This window comes from Bos mutus, chromosome 1, assembly GCF_027580195.1.
Source record: "Bos mutus isolate GX-2022 chromosome 1, NWIPB_WYAK_1.1, whole genome shotgun sequence".
Taxonomy (NCBI): domain Eukaryota; kingdom Metazoa; phylum Chordata; class Mammalia; order Artiodactyla; family Bovidae; genus Bos; species Bos mutus.
Genome location: NC_091617.1, coordinates 86164807 through 86186969, shown reverse-complemented (window position 1 = coordinate 86186969; position 22163 = coordinate 86164807). Strand labels below are relative to the sequence as shown.

The window sequence follows — 22163 nt, the reverse complement described above, 5'->3', positions numbered from 1 at the left end:
ATATTTGGACAACTTTTGACTGGAAGAAAACTACTTGCCTCCGTTTAGTGTTTTTCTACAAGAATTCATTAATTATTCATGAATTACACAAATGAGATAATTTTGTTAGGAAAAAGTAATGAATGAATTTTTTTTCTATTCAGAACATCCGGCACAAAGCCAGGATGGTACATTCTCTCACCATTTCTTTAATAAGTCACTTACTCATATGTTTAAAGAATGAGATCATTTGGCAAAAAAAAAAAAATACTATGATGAGGAATAAATAACGATTGTGCTGAATGATCATTTGTGTGTGTATGTGTTTTTCCTAGATCACGAGATAGGAAGGAAGTGGTACTCACTGATTGAGGGTAGACCACGTGAAAAATTAATGACTAAAAATGGAAAGGACAGAAAGGACTTTGAAGAAAGAGAAGGAAGCAATGGAGCATTAAAAAGAAAGGCAGGTTTGCAAGAGCTGTGTTTCTGTCAAAGCTTATATATGCAGTACCAGAATAAGAGACACATTCCAGAGGCGGGGATCAGAGCATGGGGCTGAACAGAAAGGAGAACACATGTATTGCAAAGTCTGGATGGGAGAGAAATAAATGCATAACCACAGAAATGACAAGGTCAGTGTAATGGCAGAGAACAGGCATGTAGGTCTGAAGTCAGAAGAGAAGGAAGGGAAGTCCACTCTCTAAATTCTCTCTCCTGTTTAAGTATCAAAAGAAGAAAAAAATTTTTTTTTGTATGGCCTATCTCTTCCATGGCCATTTTTATTTAATCAGATTTTGAATTTGTAACATAAATAGTTTCAGTATAAATATTTCCACCCACAGATGTTTTTCAGAGCACTGATAATAGACACCGATGGAGTCAGTAATCAGTGAGGTCACATGCAAGGTTCATTAGACAAAGTGCTGGGAGCTCACTTTAGAATGGATGGACTAGGAAGCTATATGTTGGACTGCAGGGCAGCTTCATATTCCCCACAACCAACTCAAAGGGTGATGATAAGCTGATCCAAGTGAAAACCAGAGAGACGAGCTGTGGAAAAACCCTCTGCTTCAATGGGGAGGAAATGCTTTGCTAATCTTCCTAGGGGGATCTTAGGAAATTCAGATTCCTTTAAAAATCTTTAATATTTGAACCCTGATATACAATGGAATGGTATGCCCTGGTGGCTCATATGGTAAAAGAGTCTGCCTGCAATGTGGGAGACCTGAGTTCGATCCCTGGGCCAGGAAGATCCTTTGGAGAAGAAAATGGCAACCCACTCCAGTATTCTTGCCTGAAAAATCTCATGGACGGAGGAGCTTGGTGGGCTACAATCCATAGGGTTGCAAAGAGTTGAACACGACTGAGCGACTTCACTCCACTTCCATACACAGTGGGAAGCTGTCACAAAGTTTGTGATAATCTCTTTATGAAGTAGGAAGCATCTCATATAAATATCCTTTCGTAAAAGTGTCAAATTTAATAGAGTTAGCTGTGCATTTGAAATACATGCTCTTCTCAAGTGATTTTTCTAGACTGACTGGTATGCTTAGCTTACCAGCGTGAGGGAATTTAGAAGAAAGGATAAAAAGTAGTTTAATTTAGGAAAGGCAGTTACAGGGGTAGATGAGTAAAGCCAGGACATGAAGCTGTAGACCTGAATTCTAATATTTCTTGTGATAAAAAATAATCTAAGTGATAGAGTCAAGCTACTTCCCTATTCCAAGACTCAAGTTACTTTGGATGAAGAACCAATATAGTTAAACTTCATAGCAGCAGCACACTTCATCACTCAAAGTTTCTCTGCACACCTAGGGGCCGACTTACTTACTCTAACGGACTGCACCACAGGCATAAACCCCCTCCTCTGTTTAAAGTGGCTGGGAATGGGTTCCATGGAGCACAATTTAAAAATCACTGCATTAGATTCTCTTCTGAAATTCCTTCCAGCTCTAAAGTCTACAGTTTTCAGACTGACTGGATAAACTGACTTAAAACAAAAACAAAAACAAAACAAAACCAGTAAAAGCACAGCAAACATTCCACAGTGAAAGGCTGAATGGTTTCCTTTCAAGCTGTGTTCCAAATGGCTGGGTTTCAGCACTACTGTCCTGGCCTGTTATTTTCATATATCACATCATTTTTATACTCAGCAAGTCAGCTCATGTCATTTCAATTTTACATATATTTTTCCCCGTGACTAAAGATGCAGCCAGCACTTTCCCCCGTTAGATTACAAAATGGGCTATTTGAAAATTACTTACATCTATTTACTTTTCCAACTTGAAAGTTGAGTTTTTTTCTATGCTGCATGTAATGAACATAGGCTGTAAAAGAATACCCTAAAATAAAAATACATGGTGGCATTTAAGATGTTTGTTGAACTTGAAGTGGTTACTCATGGTCTCTCTTAGTGATTACAGGTTTTCATCGGACCCTGTGGTTTGCATTACTGTTTGCAAAGCTGGGGAAGACGGACTGGTGGAAGAAGGCTGGGTGCTTTTCCTCTACAAGGTGGGTACCTTGCTAACTCTCTGAGATGCTAAGTTGGTAAGAACAGGAGGTGGTAAAAGTCCCGAACAGGAAATATCAGCAATACTTTCTGCTTACAAATCTCTGACCTACTCATTTTATCAAGTGAGGATATTTTACACTTTAGGTTAACTAGTTCTTTTTTGAGGTACTTGAACCTCGGGAGACAGAAGGCCATCTAACAATATATCTTAAGGTCCATCGTTTTAATCCGATCAACAACTGGGTTAGGTTAGTTTCAAGGGAGAGGCTTGAAAGCAGGAGGTATAAAGAAGGAGAGAAATGGGGGGAGAGCAGAGGCCCACCAAGGTACAGGGACATCTCTCTCCTTTGTTCTTAGAGTCTCACAAGTGTATGTCACAGACTGGAACCCCAGGGCTGTATACAGACCCACACTATTTTGACTACACATGGTTATAAAATTTAAAAACTGATTTAAACAATTTTAAAAAGTAGATTTATTGTTTCTCTTGAAAAATGACTACATGTGGTGACCCTGAGCCCATTTTCAATAAGATGGCAATTAGCTGGGGCTGGTAGGTGCTGCCCCTTCTAGACGGGCCAGCGGGCAATCTCAGACACTGTCTTTCTTACTTCTTGTTTTTCTTACACATAGTCTATTCTCACCTCTGAACTTGATTGATCGAAGGAGGCATTTGTATCTATGACCTCAGAACAGACTTTATTGTTTAGTAGTATTATAATGTAGTCCCAAAGAAACCCAAGGGGATTCTTTTTTTTATTTTTTACATTTTATTTTATTTTTAAACTTTACAATATTGTATTAGTTTTGACAAATATCGAAATGAATCCGCCACAGGTATACCCGCGTTCCCCATCCTGAACCCTCCTCCCTCCTCCCTCCCCTACCCTCCCTCTGGGTCGTCCCAGTGCACCAGCCCCAAGCATCCAGTACCGTGCATCGAACCTGGACTGGCTATACCTACTCAATCCAAGGCTTTTACCATCAACTCCCACCACTCACCCACTCCAGTATCTGACATTTATAAAGTACTTATTTCATGCCACAGACTCTGCTAAGCATTTATTTACAGCAACTTATTTATCTTAACAACTGCTTTATGAAGTAGATAGAATTTTCTTCATTTTATAGCAGAGCAGCCTGAGCTCAGAGAGGCTGGTTAATTCTTCCCGATATAGCTACTACATGGCTGTAGTCTGTTTTCATTCAGATTCCTGACTGTGAAAGCCTCGCTCTTAACCACTGTATAACAACTGCTATATTCACAATGGCAAACATGTGCAGTGGCAGAGGAGCCAGCAGACCTGAAAGGCACCAGGCCAGAGTACCCAACAGTGCCCCACAGAAGGCACACAGACCGCTTACCAGTAACAAAGAGATGTAACGACCAACTCAACATTCAGGAGGCCTGAGCTGCTGGTGGAACGAACACGAGACAAAACAGCCGTGGGCCTGGATTCTAAGCTCTGCTCTGACTGAAGGAGGCTGCATTGGACACAAGGCTGCTCAGAGAGGCACCCCCATTTGAACCCCATAACAGACATCTGAGCCAGATGGTATTATTCCATTTTACAGATGAAGAAACAGAAACTCTGAGAACTTCAGCTGCTCACTCCCAGGCCTTCTGCTTAGTAAGTGACAAAGCTGAGAGTGGAAACTGGGACGATGGCCACCTCCTTCATTTCAGGTCTCTCCTGTCTGCCTCTGTGTCACTGTAAAGAATCACCCTCTACATTTTCTGGCCTTCTACCTTCAGACCTCAGTAACATGTCAGAAGACTCTGAAATTAAGATATTAGGTCTGTCCTTTTAGTTTTTCCTGGAGTCAGAGGTGATGCCTAGGGGAATCAGTACACTAGTCTGAAATGTATGAAGTCAACACCCCACCCCACCAAATCCCTCAGCATTGTAAGTTTGCAAGGAAAAGTTAAGTTACTTTGCATTACTGTGATTTCTACCCCACGCCCCCTTCTCAATTACCTAACTCAGGTTACATAATTGAGCTATTTTCATATTACTTGACACAAATAGGTAATGTTTTCATATTATTACTTGACACAAGTAGGTAATGTTTAGGAATAAAAGATGAGTGAAAATGCCTTTATCGCAGTTGCTTTTCTGTTTAACCTTTCACAAAAGTTTCCCCTTGCCTTGTATAACACTGATGATAAATAGCTTTGCTGACAGATGGCATTGATTGGACTACAGTAGTGAATTTTTGTTTACTCTAATGCTGATTTCATATAGACAGCAAATTTGAAAAGCTTTGGTCTCTCTCATCAGACATAAATATGGCTTATTTTCATTGAACCGATTCTCATCTATCAATCTCTCTGGGGAAAATGCTAATGAGCCTATGTCTATTGTGAGCATAACGGGGGCAACCACAACTGCATAATGTGCTTGGTCCTTCAGAATCTCACAGCATCCTGTTTCAGAATCACCGGGCTGCCCAGCTTGTTTCTTTCTTGCAAGTCTAGAGGGGGTTTCTGTTCTTGGAGTTCCAAGAAGGTACCCAGGAAGAGTGTTATACATGATGTCAAGAGACAAGGTCTCAAGCTTTATAAGTCTTATCAGAGGTAAATGGGATCTGAATTGTATTTAAATTAAGTCACCACATTGATATGGCAAGAAAAGCACTAGCCAGATGGTGCAGAGTACAACAAGGCAGTGACACATATCACCCCCATTCCTTTTACTATTTATGAGTCCAGAATCAGGTCAGCTGCTTAGATGGCGGAATGACCGCATTAACTTAGTACAAGAAGGAAGCTCGATATCCTTTCCTGTTTCTCTGTTTCTCATTCTTCCATTTTTCTTTCACATTGGCCTGTATTTTCCTCTTTAGGATTCATTCCCACCACGACCACTAGGATAAAGTTACAATCCTACTTAAATGCACTTCTGCTACTGGAAACACAGGGGGGTGTCTGTACTTTGCTTCTTCTTTTTCTTAAAGGAAAATTCATAGAAATTCTAGTTTCCATGGCTTTCTGTTTGGGCTTCTTCTACAAATTTAAAAGGAGACTCTCATAAGGGTGTCAACTACAAATTGGCACCTGCCAAGAGCATTTGCCAGTGACTGAACAACAACAAGGGCGTTTGCCATCTGCCTCTGTGGAGATTGAACCCTGTGCTGCTGCAGCTGCACCTTCAATAACTCCTGAGCGTGGAGAGTGAGGCACTTTGCACTCCAGGGAAATTGGTGGAACGGGTCTTTAGATAGTTAGATATTTTCAGGAACTGATTTCATGATCCTAATCCTTGCATCTCTTCATATCTAGAAAATCACTAAATTCCTTCATGGTGACATCAGCTCCTCATGATTAGCAGAAAACCTTTTGTAAAGTAAGCTTTTGATTGCATTGAACTCCTCCTTCACCAAAATCTGATATATTGACCTTCTCCCACTACCTCTTTGGAACAGAGAGCTATCTGAGGTGCTATCTCCTGGACCGCAGTCCTCATTTTGACCCAAATAAAACTTAACTCGCAACTCTCATGTTGTACATCTTTTTAGTGGATGAAGGTTTGGGGCTAAGAAAGGTAAGTGTTGTCTCTCTCCATGGTGCTTCTCATGTCTGGTCAAGGCCCTCCTGGGGGAGGCTGTCTAAGGATGGGAAAGGTGAGTGGATGGTAACAACCACCTTTCAGCTCTGCTGCTGCTGCTGCTAAGTCGCTTCAGTCATGTCCGACCCTGTGCGACCCGGTAAACGGCAGCCCACCAGGCTCCCTCATCCCTGGGATTCTCCAGGCAAGAACACTGGAGTGGGTTGCCATTTCCTTCTCCAATGCATGAAAGTTAAAAGTGAAAGTGAAGTCGTTCAGTCGCGTCCTATCCTCAGTGACCCCATGGACTGCAGCCCACCAGGCTCCTCCGTCCATGGGATTTTCCAGGCAAGAGTACTGGAGTGGGGTGCCATTGCCTTCTCCTCCTTTCAGCTCTAATTATGTATATATTTGCTTGGAAGGGCATTTCTCTCCTAATAAAGCTACAGTGGCCAAGAGGGAAGTAAACTGCTAAGGAATGTTTATAGAAAAGATTATTCCTGTGAGGGTTCAATAAATACTGGCCAATTATGGTACTTCCTAGTAGGTGGTTATTTTATATAATTACAGCACTGAAGCAAATCAACCTCTTAATGCCCACCTATGGGATGACCGATAATGGGCGACCATAGGGAGCTATGTAGGATGACAGACGGTGTATTGGATTGCACATCAAGAGGGAAGGCTGCTTCCAGTGCTCTCTGTACCTAACCAGGGACTCAGAGCAACTAGATTCAGCTCTCCAGATCTCGATGTTCCTGTTTGCTAAATTGGGGTTTTGGGGTGGTGTTATGGACTGAATGTTTGTGTCCCCACCAGATTCATATATTGAAGCCCTAACCTTTAATGTATTTGTATTTGGGGACAGGCCCACAAGGAGATGACAATGGTTAAATGGTGCCTTAAGAATGGGGCCCTAATAAGAGGATGAGACACCAGAGCTTGCTCCCTCTCTCTGCCAGGTGATGATGTGAGGATACAGCGGGGAAGACTCTCTTTCTATAAGCCAGAAAGACAACCTTCGCCAGAAACCAAACATATCAGCATGTTTATCTTGGACTTTCTAGCCCCTAGAGCAGTGAGAAAGAAATATGTGTTGTGTAAGCCACCTGGTCTCTGATATTTTGTATGGCTGGCCAAGCAGGTTATGATGACCAGCTAATTAAAATGACATACTTGAGAGTCCCTTGGACTGCAAGGAGATCCAACCAGTCCATCCTAGAGGAGATCAGTCCTGGGTGTTCATTGGAGGGACTGATGTTGAAGCTGAAACTCCAATACTATGGCCACCTGATGCAGAGAGCTGACTCATTTGGGAAGACCCTGATGCTAGGAAAGACTGATGGCAGGAGGAGAAGGGGATGACAGAGGATGAGATGGTTGAATGGCATCACCGACACAATGGACATGGGTTTGGGTGGACTCCAGGAGTTGGTGATGGACAGGGAGGCCTGATGTACTGCGGTTCATGGGGTCGCAAAGAGTCGGACGCGACTGAATGAACTGAACTGAACAGGTTTATAGTTTACAAAGTACTTTTACAAACTCATTTTCTTAGAGAAACTCTAAGAGGTGGGAAGAGCAGAGTATTATTTTACAAATATGGAAATACCTCAAATCACAAGGCTACCACAAGGCTACTAAGTGGAATTCAGTCAGATGCAAACCTGAATCTTTGAGCACTTTTAGTTGTAAATGGCTGTGGTTTTCTTGTTTTTATCATCATTACATTGGATATCTATGAATTCTAGTTTTTAGGTTTCCAGGTAACTCCCAGGTGAAGAATGTCAGATTTATCACAAGTGATACATATGTTTTTTCTCTTCAGAACTATAAGAGTTGTTTCCTTTGACCACATATTCTCAAAATAAGGTCTAGGATCAGCAGTGAGAACTGAGGATTTAGAAAAGCAAGTTGTTGGGCCCTACTTGGACCTGACCTACAGAATCAGAAATTCTAGGGGCTGGGTGGGACTGAGCAATTCCTGAGAAGCCCTCAAGGGGATTCTGAGGCTGCTAAATTTGAGAACGGTGGTTCTGATAGTGTACACCTTTGTTACAGGTTGACATTTGACATTTCCCTGCCTTATTGCACTGAAGGATATGCAGCTGCAACTCTGAGTCCTACAATCATCTATGGCATACTGTTAAAACTATTTTGAAATGCTTGAACCTACAAATGTATCCTCTTTACAATGACAATATTCTATAATTTTGTGTTAGCCTTCATTACTTCCTGTATGTTTGCTTGGAATTTGGAAACACTTTAGAAAAAAAAGTTATCTTGGTCAGCATATCACAAACCTTGAATTAAACTGGCTCTATTCTAATTAAAATAGTACTTTAATTTACTATTTATTCAAAGTGGCTAATGTTTTTAATCACTTACTCATGGCACTTGACAATCTACTCCTCCACACTGACCCCTGACATCTCAGTAACTTCAAAGGAAATTCACCTGTACATGAGATCTATTCCTAAACAAGAGGCATCCTCATCCAATCAGGAGAGAATATTTTAATAAATAATAAAAATAACCAAAATACATACATAAAATTTCTTTTAACATTTATCCTAGAAAGCCAAATATAGAACTAATTCTATTAATTATATGTAAATGTACATATGTATATTATATATGTTATATAATTATACATATAATGAAATAGTTTTATATCAAATGTCTGGCTTTTAGAGGTATAAAGATTTTTATCCAATGCTTCCTTTGATTACTTTCCTAGGCTTGGAGTTTGAAAACCGGGGATTTCTGGAAAAGAATATGGACTTCAATGCCAATGTGATCCATTTACATTTAAATGACTATAGAACTGTGTGTAATTACATATTATGTGGCACCTCTTATTACTTTAGGACATCAACACTAACCTAAGAATTCTCTGGAACATTTTCCTACATATCTCAAATAAATCTTGCCACTAAAATTTCACAAAGAGAAAAGCACAATATTACCTTTTAAGAATAAAACTTACACATTTCCAAAATTACTTTTTCTTATAGAGAAATAACAAAGAAATCACCTTTTACCCCCTTGAATGTGGGCAGCCAGAGTGAATAAAATCCTCATACTCTATGCTGCTTGTTATTAATGTGCTTACATAAGCAAAACTGTGGGCTTTCAGTGGAAGTATAAGACTTACAAATCACATGACTGATAAAATAGCATATAGCTTACACAGCGTTTGTAGAGCGACAGCTTCTGAATGACAGTTTTAATGAGCTTACTGGACTTCCAACCATCACAACACTCCAACTATTTTATTTATCTTCTTTAGATTTTCTTTTGGCACCATTTACTGAGATAATTTTGTAACTATATGAAGACTGACTAGCAAATTTCTACCATGTTTCTGAAAAGACACAGGAAGACTAAATTGAACATAAAGATTCCTCCTCCCCTGCTGAAATATGTATAATAACTATGAGATGAAGCAATATTAAAAAAAACTATTCCACACACATCCACTCACAAACACACATGCACTTTTAATATTGATCTCTTAAATTCAGGATGAATTTTTAATAGTGTTATAAAGACTAATTAGAGTGTTTTCCCAAATATTTTACTTTGAGGTTGTCAATGCTGTCATTGTTTCTACCTAGGATTTACTCATTACATCAACACCAAATAAACCGTCCCCAAAAGGAGGGACTACTTTTTACTGCCAACAGCAAACACCAAAGCCAACTCATATTCATAATTACTCATCTTTTAAAACAAGTTTTGACATGAATGACTCAGCAAAGCTGGGTTACTGCCAACTGGTGCCAGCTTGTCCAGTGGCACCAGAGGAAATATGAGAACTAGAGTCAACAGTGACAGAGAAACCGAATCCTCCCTCTTTTGATCCAGGTAAGAAAAGTGTTATTTTCTGAAGAAGCAGGAGAGTAGGCTCTATTTTTTAAAAGACTCTTTAACAGTTAACAAAATGTGTTTAGGCACAACAATATAAATTTGTGAAAAACAACAATTCTCTTTTCTGAATCCCCGAATTCACTTAAATATAAGCTTTAGGAAAAAATGAAGAAAAGAAAGAAAAGCAGCTCTGGCAAGTAGAACAATACTAAAGAACTGTAAAAAGAATGGGAATTTAACTTCTTCATGATTAAGAGAGAAATAAAATAAAACTTTTCATTTTAATAGAGATATGTATAGGTATATGAATTCTCATACTCAATTGCATTTTACCTTTTTTACATTTGCCAGGGAGGTTCAGTCCTTCCATCAGAATACCAGTCTATAGGGCAGGATATATGGGAAATAGAGATCACACACCCAAAGAAATTAATCTGACATAGTTAAAATGATGGCTAATAGTCCAGCAGAGCACTCAGCCTCCGGTCCCACTTATTAACTGAACTGACAGTTCGGCACTAAGCAGAAACACAGGGCCGAATCCAACATTCTTCCACCCTGGTTTACTCAGGAGCAGCAGAGTGAAGACAAGGCAAGAAAAACCTGACTGTAGTTTGAGTGAACCCTCTAGTATGGACATAATCTACACCTCCTGGGGAGATGCTTTGACCAGTTTTCCCTGGAATACTACTTCAGTAATCACAATTACTCCAGGCTGAACAGGCCAGTCTGTAAGTCAATTGTTTCTGGTTGCTCTCTTCTGATGGTCATTTTCCCTTTTATTCAGAAACAGACACAATGGCCCCTTTAATGCAATCACCATGATGCAAAACAAATGGCATGATTAGGAAATTGTCCAAATTCAACTTGGCGTTCTGTAACTTGCTGACTGCCTTCATTCTAATAGCTTCATCTATTCAGATCTCTGAATTATTTCTCTATCCCTACCTGAACTTATGTCAAAATCATCAGAATCACAGCCACTTACACATGAAATAGATGTGCAGTTCTCTTGTCTCCTTGATAATTAACAAAGACGTTAAGGGCTAATGCCAATTCCGTGACACGAGCTGGATACCTTCCATTACCTGGTATGCCACTGTTTATGGCCTATTAAACAGTTTTCATTTCACCTTATGGGCCTATATAAAATACAAGCTAGATGTTTCTCAAATTACAAGCACTTTTAACGACTATTAACTAGCTTCTTTTTTGGTTTGTTTTGAAATTTGAACTCTCTAAATTTACTGCAGACAATCTGTGAAAGTAAACTGGGCAATATGTTTTAAACTCAGTTTTTGAAAGTCTTTTATCCCCCTCCTCCTAAATTATAATTGTTTTACACTATAGTAGCATTTCTCATTTTCAAAATAAGATACATTCTGGTTCTTGTTTAAATATTTTTTCCAAACCAAATTATCATTGTTGTACTGATTCATTTTTTCAAGTAGGGTTTTCAATTTCCAAACATTCTCTTATTTTGCTCTGTTTTATTTTTCTTCATTCTTACAAACAGGACATACATGTTGACATTATGCAGAAGTCAGTGCATCAGAGGCCTTAGACAGAGAGGCCTAGCTGCTCTCAAAATCTGTCTTATGCAGGGCTCAGTTAGTCAGGCTAATAAAGCTGCCAGGGCAGAGCTGAAAGGTCAAAGGGCTCACAGTTGTCAAAAATCTACAACGCAACAGTAGAAAATGTATGTAAGCATTCACTTACCTGCTTTTGATCAACAATTATTTCCAGGTCTTCGTCACTGCTTAGTTTTCCATATCCTTTTTCTTTACTTTTCTTGTGAAAGAATAATTTTAAATGATCATTTAGTTTCTTTCCGTTAATAATGTTAATTCCTACTTAATACTTTTTAAGATAAAAGTCTTTACTTAACCTTGTTCACTAGTCACAATACATCATTCTTTATGCCAACCTCTCATGGACAGTAGCAAATATTTTTATTAAATTGTTGGCTTCTGCTTAGCCTCTCCCATCCAAATTATACCTTTAATCCTTTTCTGAATATTGTTATGCTTCTTTTTCAATTCTATAGTTTCAGAAAATATTCTTTAATAATTCAAGATAAATAATACATTCCTTAGAGTCCTAGGGCATTTTTCTTAAACAGTGAAGCTGCATTTAGTGATCATATTATGCTTAAGACTTCAGGTACTAAATGTTTGCTTTTAATTCTTCATATATTTTTAAGAATAAGCAAGTATAACACCACTCAGTTAATGAATCTTCAGATTTTCTATGTGCTGTGCCATGTTTAGTTGCTTAGTTGCTTAGCTGTATCTGACTCTGCAACACCATGCACTGTAGCACTAGGCTCCTCTGTCCATGGGGATTCTCCAGGCAAGAAAATACTGGAGTGGTTTGCCATGCCCTCCTCCTGGGGATCTTCCCAACCCAGGGATGGAACCCAGGTCTTCTGCATTGGAGGCAGATTCTTTACCATCTGAGCCACCAGGGAAGCCCAAGAATACTGGAGTGGGTAGCCTATCCCTTCACCAGGGGATCTTCCCAACCCAGGAATCGAACCAGGGTCTCCTGCAATGCAGGCTGATTCTTTACCAGGTGAGCTACCAGGGAAGCCCCAGATTTTCTGTATTTGCCTATAAATCTGATGAAAACTAATATTGGAAGAGACAACTCAGAAATAATTTTTAAAAGGTAAATAAGAAAATTTTCAAAATTAGATAGCTTAAAAAGTTGGAAGAGTACAGACCATTAAAAAAAATATTCTTTATTGGCATTTTTTCCTCCATCTGTCTTTCCCCATAGCAAAAGTTATAAAGTTAGAAAACAACACAGATCATGCCAACAATTTTACTGTTGTGTTACAGGAGAGAGATAATATGTCTGAGTCTTATTTTCCCCCCTTTCTCCCAGTGCAAGGGTTAAAGGAAATACCAGGAATGACAGTTACTTCTTCATAATTTCAGAAATTATTAGTACCTTGCAGAGGACCAGTAACAAAAAGAAAAGAAAATTCACTACCTAATTAGCTGTAATCCAAGATTGCTATCTTAAAAAAAACAAAAACAAAATCCTGCTCAGTATTAACTATATCAACTAGAATTAAGGGAATTATAAATATTTCTTATGTTTCCATCCACTGTGCCACATTAGGATCCTCGTCTTATCGGGAAGAATTACATTCTTCAGCAAACATGACAAAAGTCTTCTTTACATTATGGGACATAATTCTTGTCTGTTTTTTCTCCTATAACATTTCAAAAGCAGATTTCCACACTTCCCCACTCCCTCACCCCTCCAACAAACATACCTCCTATTGTTGTGTTTTTTTCCCCTGATAGAGATTTCCTGAATATTCAAGTACTAGGATGCATAAATAAAATCTGAATTCTCATTCATATATTAATGAGTTTAGCCACTTAGAACAGAACAGATGGCCACAGTATTTCTATTATTATTCTTGTCCTCATTTGAGGTTCCATTTCAAGACTGATGGAAAACAAAAAGAACAAGGTTGGTTTCAATCAAACTGACTTCCTATCACTTTGCTTTCGTATCCTTTTAGTCCACTGGTCACCATAAGATATTGTCCAGAGACCCTCTAATGCAAATCATTTAGAAATGCCTTTACTGAATATTGATCTATATACGTACCAAGTAGCTCATTTGCATGACCCGATTTCTGGACAGAAGGACATTAAGTAGAGATGGAATATGTGCCTTTGCATCCATTTCACTGTCAGACATCCCAGAATTCTTTGCACCAGCCGCAGTGGCTTCATTGCCAGAGCTTGCTGACCAGAGAACCACAGATCTTGCCCAGCAATAGTATATATAATGCGCCACACTAACCGAAGTATCCCCGGATCATTGTTTTGACTTTGTAAACATTGTGAAATCATTGAAACTAAAATTTCTTCTTTTTCTAGCTAATGTTTATCCAAGTACTGCCATGTTCCCTGACTGCTGTTCTAGTTTAATGCTCAAAAAACCCCTCCATCTATTATTAATTATACAAATTTTTGTATTTCATCTCATGCATATGGACTACTCAGCTTCTCTGTCAAAAAAGTTTTCAATGCCCCACCCTAGACTCTCTTGTGATTAGTAAATCACTACTAATATATATATATATAACAATGTTGGCATTCACAGAACATAATTCAAGATTGCCCTTCCTGCCAGTACAGATTCTACTTCTCCAGTTTAATCACAACTCCTTATCTGGTTTAGTACTAAATTTCCCCAGAAAGAGGCTAGATCAGGGAAGGAGATTATATTCCCAACTACTGTAAACAGAAGTTGGCATTTTCCAAGAGTGGGAGGAGGCATCTGGGTTTGTACTTAAGCTCCTAGTCTCCAAACAGCAGACAACTGTACACAGAAGCTTTCCAGTTTTACTCTAGAGTTAAGCAATATTTTCTAGCTCACCCCATAACCCCATGGGGATTAAGCCTTTTCTAAGCCATCATGGCTATTCGCTCACTTACTGCTTATTCCTAGTGCGAGTATAATCCTCTTTCAAGCTCTCAGCTTCCCACTTGGACTGCTGAGATCAGCCAGCCCAGCCAGGGATCTTCTGCTCTCCTCCCTCCTCCCAGCCGGGAATCCCTGTCTTCTATCTATGCACTTGGTCAAGCACAAGAAAGCAACTCCATAGCTCCTGCGTGGCCCTTCACACTGGTCAGAGGACTGACCTAGAAGGAGAAAGAAAGCTAACCTCCCCACTGGCCTAGCATGAGGAGGCGGGGCTTCTGGGGGAGGAGAAGCCAGAAGGGAATCATTTCCTGTGCTCCTCCCACCTCCCTGCAGCCACTGCAGCTGAGGATTGCCCCTGAGGCAGTGAGGTTAGGCCCCTGTCCACCTCAGCCTGAGAGCATGCTACCTGCTGAGAGCAGATTTTGTGCACTGCCCCTCTACATGCAGCTGAGGAGGGAGCATCAGTGCAGTGAAGTTAACATGGTGAGGACCTCGAGGTGGGAGAAGTGAGGAAAGAGAAAAATTGCTGAAAACGTCTCCCACTCTGTGAGAAGCTTTCAGCTCAGGATAAGTGTCCAATTCTGACACTCCAAATACAGTATCTCCTCTCCTCCCCACACTGTTATGAACCCTTTCTGAATAACTGGAAGGAGAACTATCTAGTTATATTTTTAGTACTGATGATTTTTTTTTAATATCACTGGATCAGAGTTGCTGTTTTCTTAGGAACATTGAGCCTGATCATCTTTCCTCTCTGTAAATGTTCCATCTCTCTTTAACCCTATCTACCTCCACAAAAATGAAACAGAAAGGTGGGTATATTCACTTGAACTAAATAAACCATAAAACTTGGAAAATGTATAGGAAAATCATACATGGCCATGGATACAGAATGTCTATTATAGAAGAAAATTTTGCAAGTAAGTAACAAAGCAATAATAAAGTCTAATGGGATAGAGACCTGGAAAACGAAGCACTCAATGTTCTTTTTAAAAGAAGACTTATAAGAGTTTATGAAAAAGTGAGAGTTTTAACTGAAAACTTCCAGTTGTGTATGGGTTGAATTAAAAGAATTTATCATATTCACTAGGAATGGAATATACAAGGGAAATTTTGAAAGGGAAAGGAATATATGATTTAATTAATTGTGCCAACTAGCTTCAATTATAATTTTTGCCTAACTATAGATATGAAAACAAGTATAAAGGTTTGCATATAAATATTTCAAAAAATTTTATTACTGTTTCTTATTCAATACTATTCAATGTGATAAACAGTAGACCTGATATTTACTAAAGCAAATGTTAATGAAAAATATATAATATACACAAAAGAAACAAAGACCATCCTACTCTTTTCTTCGTGGTTGTCAGTATTCAATTCCTATCTTATTTTTCCTATCTTCAATCCCTTCTTCTCTACCACCTTCCTTCCTGCAGCCTACAAAATTGCTCACTTTTCTCCTGTCCTAAAAGATGACTTCCTTCTGCTTTTCCCCTAAAGGCATTCATTCAATCTCTCTTATCTCTTTATCATCAAACTTGAAAGAGTGGTCTGTGCTCACTAGCCATCAGTTTAGTTCAGTCGCTCAGTAGTGTCCGACTCTGTGATCCTATGGACTGCAGCACACCAGGCCTCCCTGTCCATCACCAACTCCCGGAGTTTACTCAAACTCATGTCCATTGAGTCAGTGATGCCACCTTCCTTTCTCTTCACTTCTAAGCCAATCACAATCAGGGTGCAATTTACTGTAATTGCGTTCTTGACAGTCACCAATGGACTCTTAATTATTAAATTCTATAGCAGTCCTTTTTTAGAGTTAATTGTATGAGGTGGTTTAGTCACTAAGCAGTGTCCAACTCTTGCAGCCCCATAGACTGTAGCCTGCCAGGATCCTCTGTCCATGGGATTCTCCAGGCAAGAATACTGGAGGGGGTTGCTGTTTCCTTCTCGAGAGGATCTTCCCAATCCAGGAATTGAACCCGGGTATCCTGCATTGAAGGCAGATTCTTTACCAACTGAACTACAAGGGAAATCCTATAATTGCATTAATTAGTCCCAAACGCAATATATGATTGACTATAGATGTCAAAATAAATGCAAATATTACTTCTTTCAGTGATCAGGTCTGTATCATGATCATGTATTTTCAGAAATATCTTTGCTGTTATTTACATTATTATAGCTATTAAATGGTATTGCCAGCAGCTGAAAAGAGGATCAATGAGAGAGGGGAGGATTGGGAAAGGAGATGCTGTGCTAAGAAGATACTTGCTGAGTTTGTAATGCCTTTGGAAAGTTCATCCAAGTGGAAAGATCCAGTTGTCCAGTTGGATATATGGGTCTATATTTTTAGAAGAGAGATAAGGACAAGACATATGGATTGATAGAGATAATTAAAGTTGTCAGAGAGGTCGAGCTCATTAAAAAGGAAAATGTGGAGACGGAAGAGATGAGGACTAAGGCTGGCATCCTGGAGAATCGTTACATTTAAAGAATGGGCCAAAGAGAAGAACCCAATGAAGGGAAGTGGAACAGGAGTGGGCATAGGTGTAGGAGGAGAAACTCAATGCAGTCAAAGGACATAGAGTTGTAGATGGTGTCAAATGCTGATGGAAGGTTAAAGAAGGAGGCAAACTGCATACTTTCACTGTATTTGGCATTTTGGAAGTCATCAAGGCTGTTAGGAAAAGAAGAATTAGTGATGATGGAACCAAGATTAAAGTAAATTAATGAATACATTGGTGGTAATGGTGAGAGGGGAGTTATTTTCTCTTAGCAAGCTCGAATGAAAAGGGAAAGAGGGACATATTTGTTAAGGTGGTAGATCTTATGTCCTTAAGTTATAGCTTTAAAGAGAGAAAGAGAGAGAAATAGAGAGAGCAAGAATGCTAGTGCAAAGACAAAAAATACAGGGCAAGAATACTGGGAAAGTTACAGTTTTCCCTCCTTCCCTTGTGTAAAGCTATTGAGTATGTTCATAGTTCAAGAAACAGCAGTAATGAGAATGAAAATGTAGATTCCAGAGGGTGAAGGGGAATAACTCATGAAGCATGAAAGGAAGAACAAAGTGCTTTTGGAGAGGAAAAAAAGTGCCTGTTTCTTTTAAAATTATAATTATGTGATATATATTTACAGAAGAAAAATCTAGACATATATTTCAAATATTAAGAGTCTTGCTCTCTGGGTGACAGAATTACACATGATCTGTGTTTTCTCTTTATACTTGGGAGTTCTTCTTGAAATAAGAATGATTTTCTTTTATAACAATAATAAAAAAGAAAACAAAAAATGTGATTACTTGAGAGATCCATAAAATTGCCATAGAAAAGACTCATTTAAAGTCTACATTGCAGGTTCGATGCACGATACTGGATGCTTGGGGCTGGTGTACTGGGACGACCCAGAGGGATGGTATGGGGGAGGGAGGAGGGAGGAGGGTTCAGGATGGGGAACACATGTATACCTGTGGCGGATTCATTTTGATATATGGCAAAACCAATACAATATTGTAAAGTTAAAAATAAAATTAAATTAAAAAAATAATAAAATAAAATAAAATAAAAAAAAAGAAAAACACTTCCCAAAGGGGAGGCTGGGGATCCAGGCACCATTGGCTTGCACGGTTTTCTCTGACTGTCCCTGGGCTTAAGTGGTAAAATGCTGTCCATCCCTGTCATGAAATCTTACCTACTTATCTGATAAAATATTGCAATAAAAAACCACACCAAATAAATAAATAAATAAATAAATAAATAAAGTCTACATTGCAGAAAAGCGACCAGGTTGGGGCTTTACCTTTCCTTTACTACATTTCTGGAAGAATAAATGCTAGTTTTTTAAAATGTAGAGATTCATGCTACAGTTATTACTTCTGTCCCTTGTGGCAAGTGTGGTGGGATGGATGGTGAAGTGGATTGTTTTGTTTATTGCATTTAATATGCCCCTTTCCTTTTCACTTCACCTTATGACAGTTTTTTTGGATATCATTTTGGCCCCATGTCTTTTCGTTTAAAAAAAAAAGATCCAGTGTTAGCACACCTACCAACACTGCTGCTGTGGATACAAAGAAATAACGAATGGAAAAAACAGAGAATGAGGGAGAAGGAACTTCGCCCCAAAGACTTGGACTAAAAGCTTGAGAGTTTCTCCATTTAGGACATAAGCTGAGACAGACCTTTTAAATAGAAAGTCACCACCTTACCAATTAAAAAGACAATCTGTAGATCTTTTATTTTTCTTTCATATGGAGGAAATAAACCTTCTGAAGAGAAAATGTCATCATTACAGAGAATCATTTACAGAAGGGCTTACACTTGGCATTTTTCAAAAACTATTTTTTTCTTAAAAAAAAAAAAAAGACATTCACAGTTGTGTTCTTCCCCCACCAACTGTGATGTTATGGCAAAAAAAGAGCCACAGGGTGCAATTTTTTAGTTTTGGGCCAGGCGTGAGCAAACATAACATATGGTAATCAAACTCAGTTCTAAAGGTATATTGCTGAGTGAAAAAAGAAATGTAAGCACAACAAATATGTTGATGCATTTTAAACCATGTTTTAAACCATAAGCATATGGCCAGATATTTAGTAATTTTTTGATTTTAGGCTAAGTCTATTTGGGAAAATAGGTACTCCAGTTACTTACTGCTGCTGCTGCTCAGTCGCTTCAGTTGTGTCCGACCCGGTGCAACCCCATAGATGGCAGCCCACCAGGCTCCCCTGTCCCTGGGATTCTCAAGGCAAGAACACTGGAGTGGGTTGCTATTTCCTTCTCCAATGCATGAAAGTGAAAAGTGAAAGTGAAGTCGCTCAGTCATGTCCGACTCTTAGCGACCCCATGGACTGTAGCCCACCAGGCTCCTCCGTCCATGGGATTTTCCAGGCAAGAGTACTGGAGTGGGGTGCCACTGCCTTCTCCGCCAGTTACTTACTAGCTGAACAATAAAATGGCAGTGATACACAATATAATTTTCACCGTTGGCTTTGAGGTCCCTCCTTAATGCTGCCTTTTCTATCTTTAGAGTGGCTTTTGGTCTATAAAAGAATAACCTGAAGAGTGTTAAAGCTTCTTAAAATTATTTTTATATTTTCCAAGTTTTTCAAAGATGAGAATTCAACCCTAGGTTGTAAGAGAATTCAACAGAAATATTCATTAAGATCACTCAATCATATGTCATTGTACAATGCCATTTTCTCCAAAACACAAGTTCAGTATTAGACATACACCTTCTTACATATCTTTTCCAATATTTTATCAAATTTTATTAAAAAATCAAACATACAGCAAAGTCAAAAGAATTTTATGGTGAGCATCTATATACTTACTAGCTAGATTTCACCACTACATTTTATTATACTTGTTTTTGGATATCTGTTCATCTGTCTGCTGATTTTAAGGCTAAGTCTAATTGGGAAAGTATAGTACATGTAGTACATATAATCACATTTTTACAGATTCTTTCCTCCAAGGTTTATTTAATTTTAAACCTCAGAAAAGCAAAATCATTGGTTTAGTAAGCTTCCAAAATAAGAACACTAAAAGTTTAGGATTTGTTACCCTACAGCAAATCATTACTTTCATTTGAAAAGCAAATCAGTGAACTACATTTCTAGCATTATGTGCTAGTGACAGGACATATTACTAGGATTAGGGAAGAGGATTTCTGATCAAAGTGCTGGGATTTTTACAGTTCTCAGTCAAAAGCAAGTGATCAAACAACTCAATATTTTGAAACAAATCCAGGGTGTGATAGGCAGTTCCAGTTGATATTAATCATCATGTCCTCAATTTCATACCCTTTGATCATACCCTGCAAATATCTTTACTTTACTCTGGACTGTGTGTTAAGTATTTACCTCTGGTACATCCAACAAAAGTAGGAAGACTCAGGCAGGGCTAGGACGGCTAATGATTTCTCAGAGGAGTTACATATGCTCCTGGGAACAGTCCAGTACTAGGGTGGTTTAATGAGAATAAGTAGGCATAAACAAAAACTAAACTTGAAAATTTCAGTCATGTCGGATTCAGCAGTGTTCCACATTACTTTGAGGACAATAAAGACACTCCTCTTAACCCTCCCTCCCTTCCAAAACCAAAGAAAATCACATTCAAAAAGAGAAACCAAAAAAACGAAAAATGATGTCCGTCTTAATGGAAAATTTTGAGTCCAGTTCTTTCATCTGAAAGGCTCTTGTCTCTATAAAAATCATTTCCATATTTTCTCTAGACTAGGCTCTTGAAGCTGTAAATGCAGTGGTATAGCATGCAATGACAAAGCCATAAAACTCGTTTCCTGCCTGCTAAAGACAATAATAATACATACATATATTTCAGTCTACTAGATTTCTCAGCATTATGTGGCACTGGTGCTGTTTCCAAGGCAAGATCAAACTAAAACCACTCCCATTTGGCAATTTTATCTGTCATCACTCAAACAGCAGGGAGTGCTTGTTGATGTAAGACAGGTAAGGGCCTGAGAGAACCAACATCATCATTTTGGATCCTCAAATGGAAATAAATACTTCTATCACATAAAAAGTCTCATCCCCCCCCCCAAAAAAAACTAATAAAAGGGTAACTTATGTACTCCATACTTGAGAAAAATAAGAAATAATCTAAAACTAAAACTATTCACCTATGCCCTGCTTCTGATCCCTATTGACATGACTTCATATTGCTATAGGCATTGGCCCTACCAGATGGGGGTCTAGGCGTGTGTTACTCCCATCTCAAACACAGGTGTGCTTGTCACTGGCCTCTCCAGTGGCTCCTTTGCCTTTTCATGGGCAGTTGGAGCACCTGGCACCACACACCTGCTGCTGATTCCTTTACAACAACTGGGCTGGACATGATGATTTTATGTCCTTGTGAAAGAAAACAGCAATCATTGTACTTTAATAAAAAGGAAAGAAAAGCTAGCTGCTTCTGTAAGCACTCTGTTTGCCAAGTAAATATAATAATGTCTCTATTTTCATACCATCTCTAAACTCACACATTGCTTTGATGCTTTGACATTGCTCAAGAAAAATTTGTTTCTGACAAGAGTCAACCTGAAGTCTGTGCCTCAGTCACCAGATCTGTGCAGAAGGCTGTTTACCATTAAGCTGTATTTATGTGACTCATTGATAACCAGTTTTTTTATTATGGCTAAAATAACATGAGGTGGTTTTTTTTTTTTTTTTCCCCTTTCATCTGGATCTACACATAGTCATGACATCTTAGAATAACTCTTCCCTATTCTTGAGAGTGACATTGCCTGGCGGTACAGCCCATTACTTTCATCTCTGGGCTCTCCTCTGTGGCCTTGATAACCTCAGGAATTCTAACCCGACACCATAGTTCTTGTTATTTATCCATCAGTGTCCTGATGGCTTCTTTCATTCATCTCATTTCTGCAATGGCTTATGAATTCATTGATGACAACATTTTAGGTAAGACATGGAAATCCCTAAATTGTGGGCAGGTCTGGGTGTCTTTGTCATGGAGCTTCCAGGCAACTACTTATTGAGGGAGCTCTCCTAAGCCACAGGATGTACAGGGGCAAGAAACATCTGGGCAACAGACAGCTCATTTATTCACTGGACATGTGACATTGGATACAAGATTAAAACAGCAGAGTTCAGAGGATATGTAGCCAATCAAACACACTATTTTTTGATGAACATCAATTAATACCTTGCTTCATAACTAGGGCAAAATAAAGTGGCTTATAACGAAAGGCAAAGTTTAAATAGCTTTATTTATATAAAGTATTGTCACCAATCACCTGAGAGCAAATATCCTATGATT

General features: G+C 38.8%; 1 protein-coding gene across 1 annotated transcript in view; it reads right to left on the bottom strand.

The window, feature by feature from the left end:
- Nucleotides 1-13566, bottom strand: part of PEX5L (peroxisomal biogenesis factor 5 like) — a 220784-nt gene extending 207218 nt beyond the window's left edge. Inside the window, exons 1-2 of the mRNA XM_005892512.3 lie at nucleotides 13549-13566; nucleotides 11638-11709 (exon numbers count right to left, since the gene is read on the bottom strand). Of these exons, the coding sequence (XP_005892574.2) occupies nucleotides 11638-11709; nucleotides 13549-13566 (90 nt within the window). The remainder of the gene's footprint in view (nucleotides 1-11637; nucleotides 11710-13548) is intronic.
- Between the last annotated feature and the right edge of the window lie 8597 nt (nucleotides 13567-22163).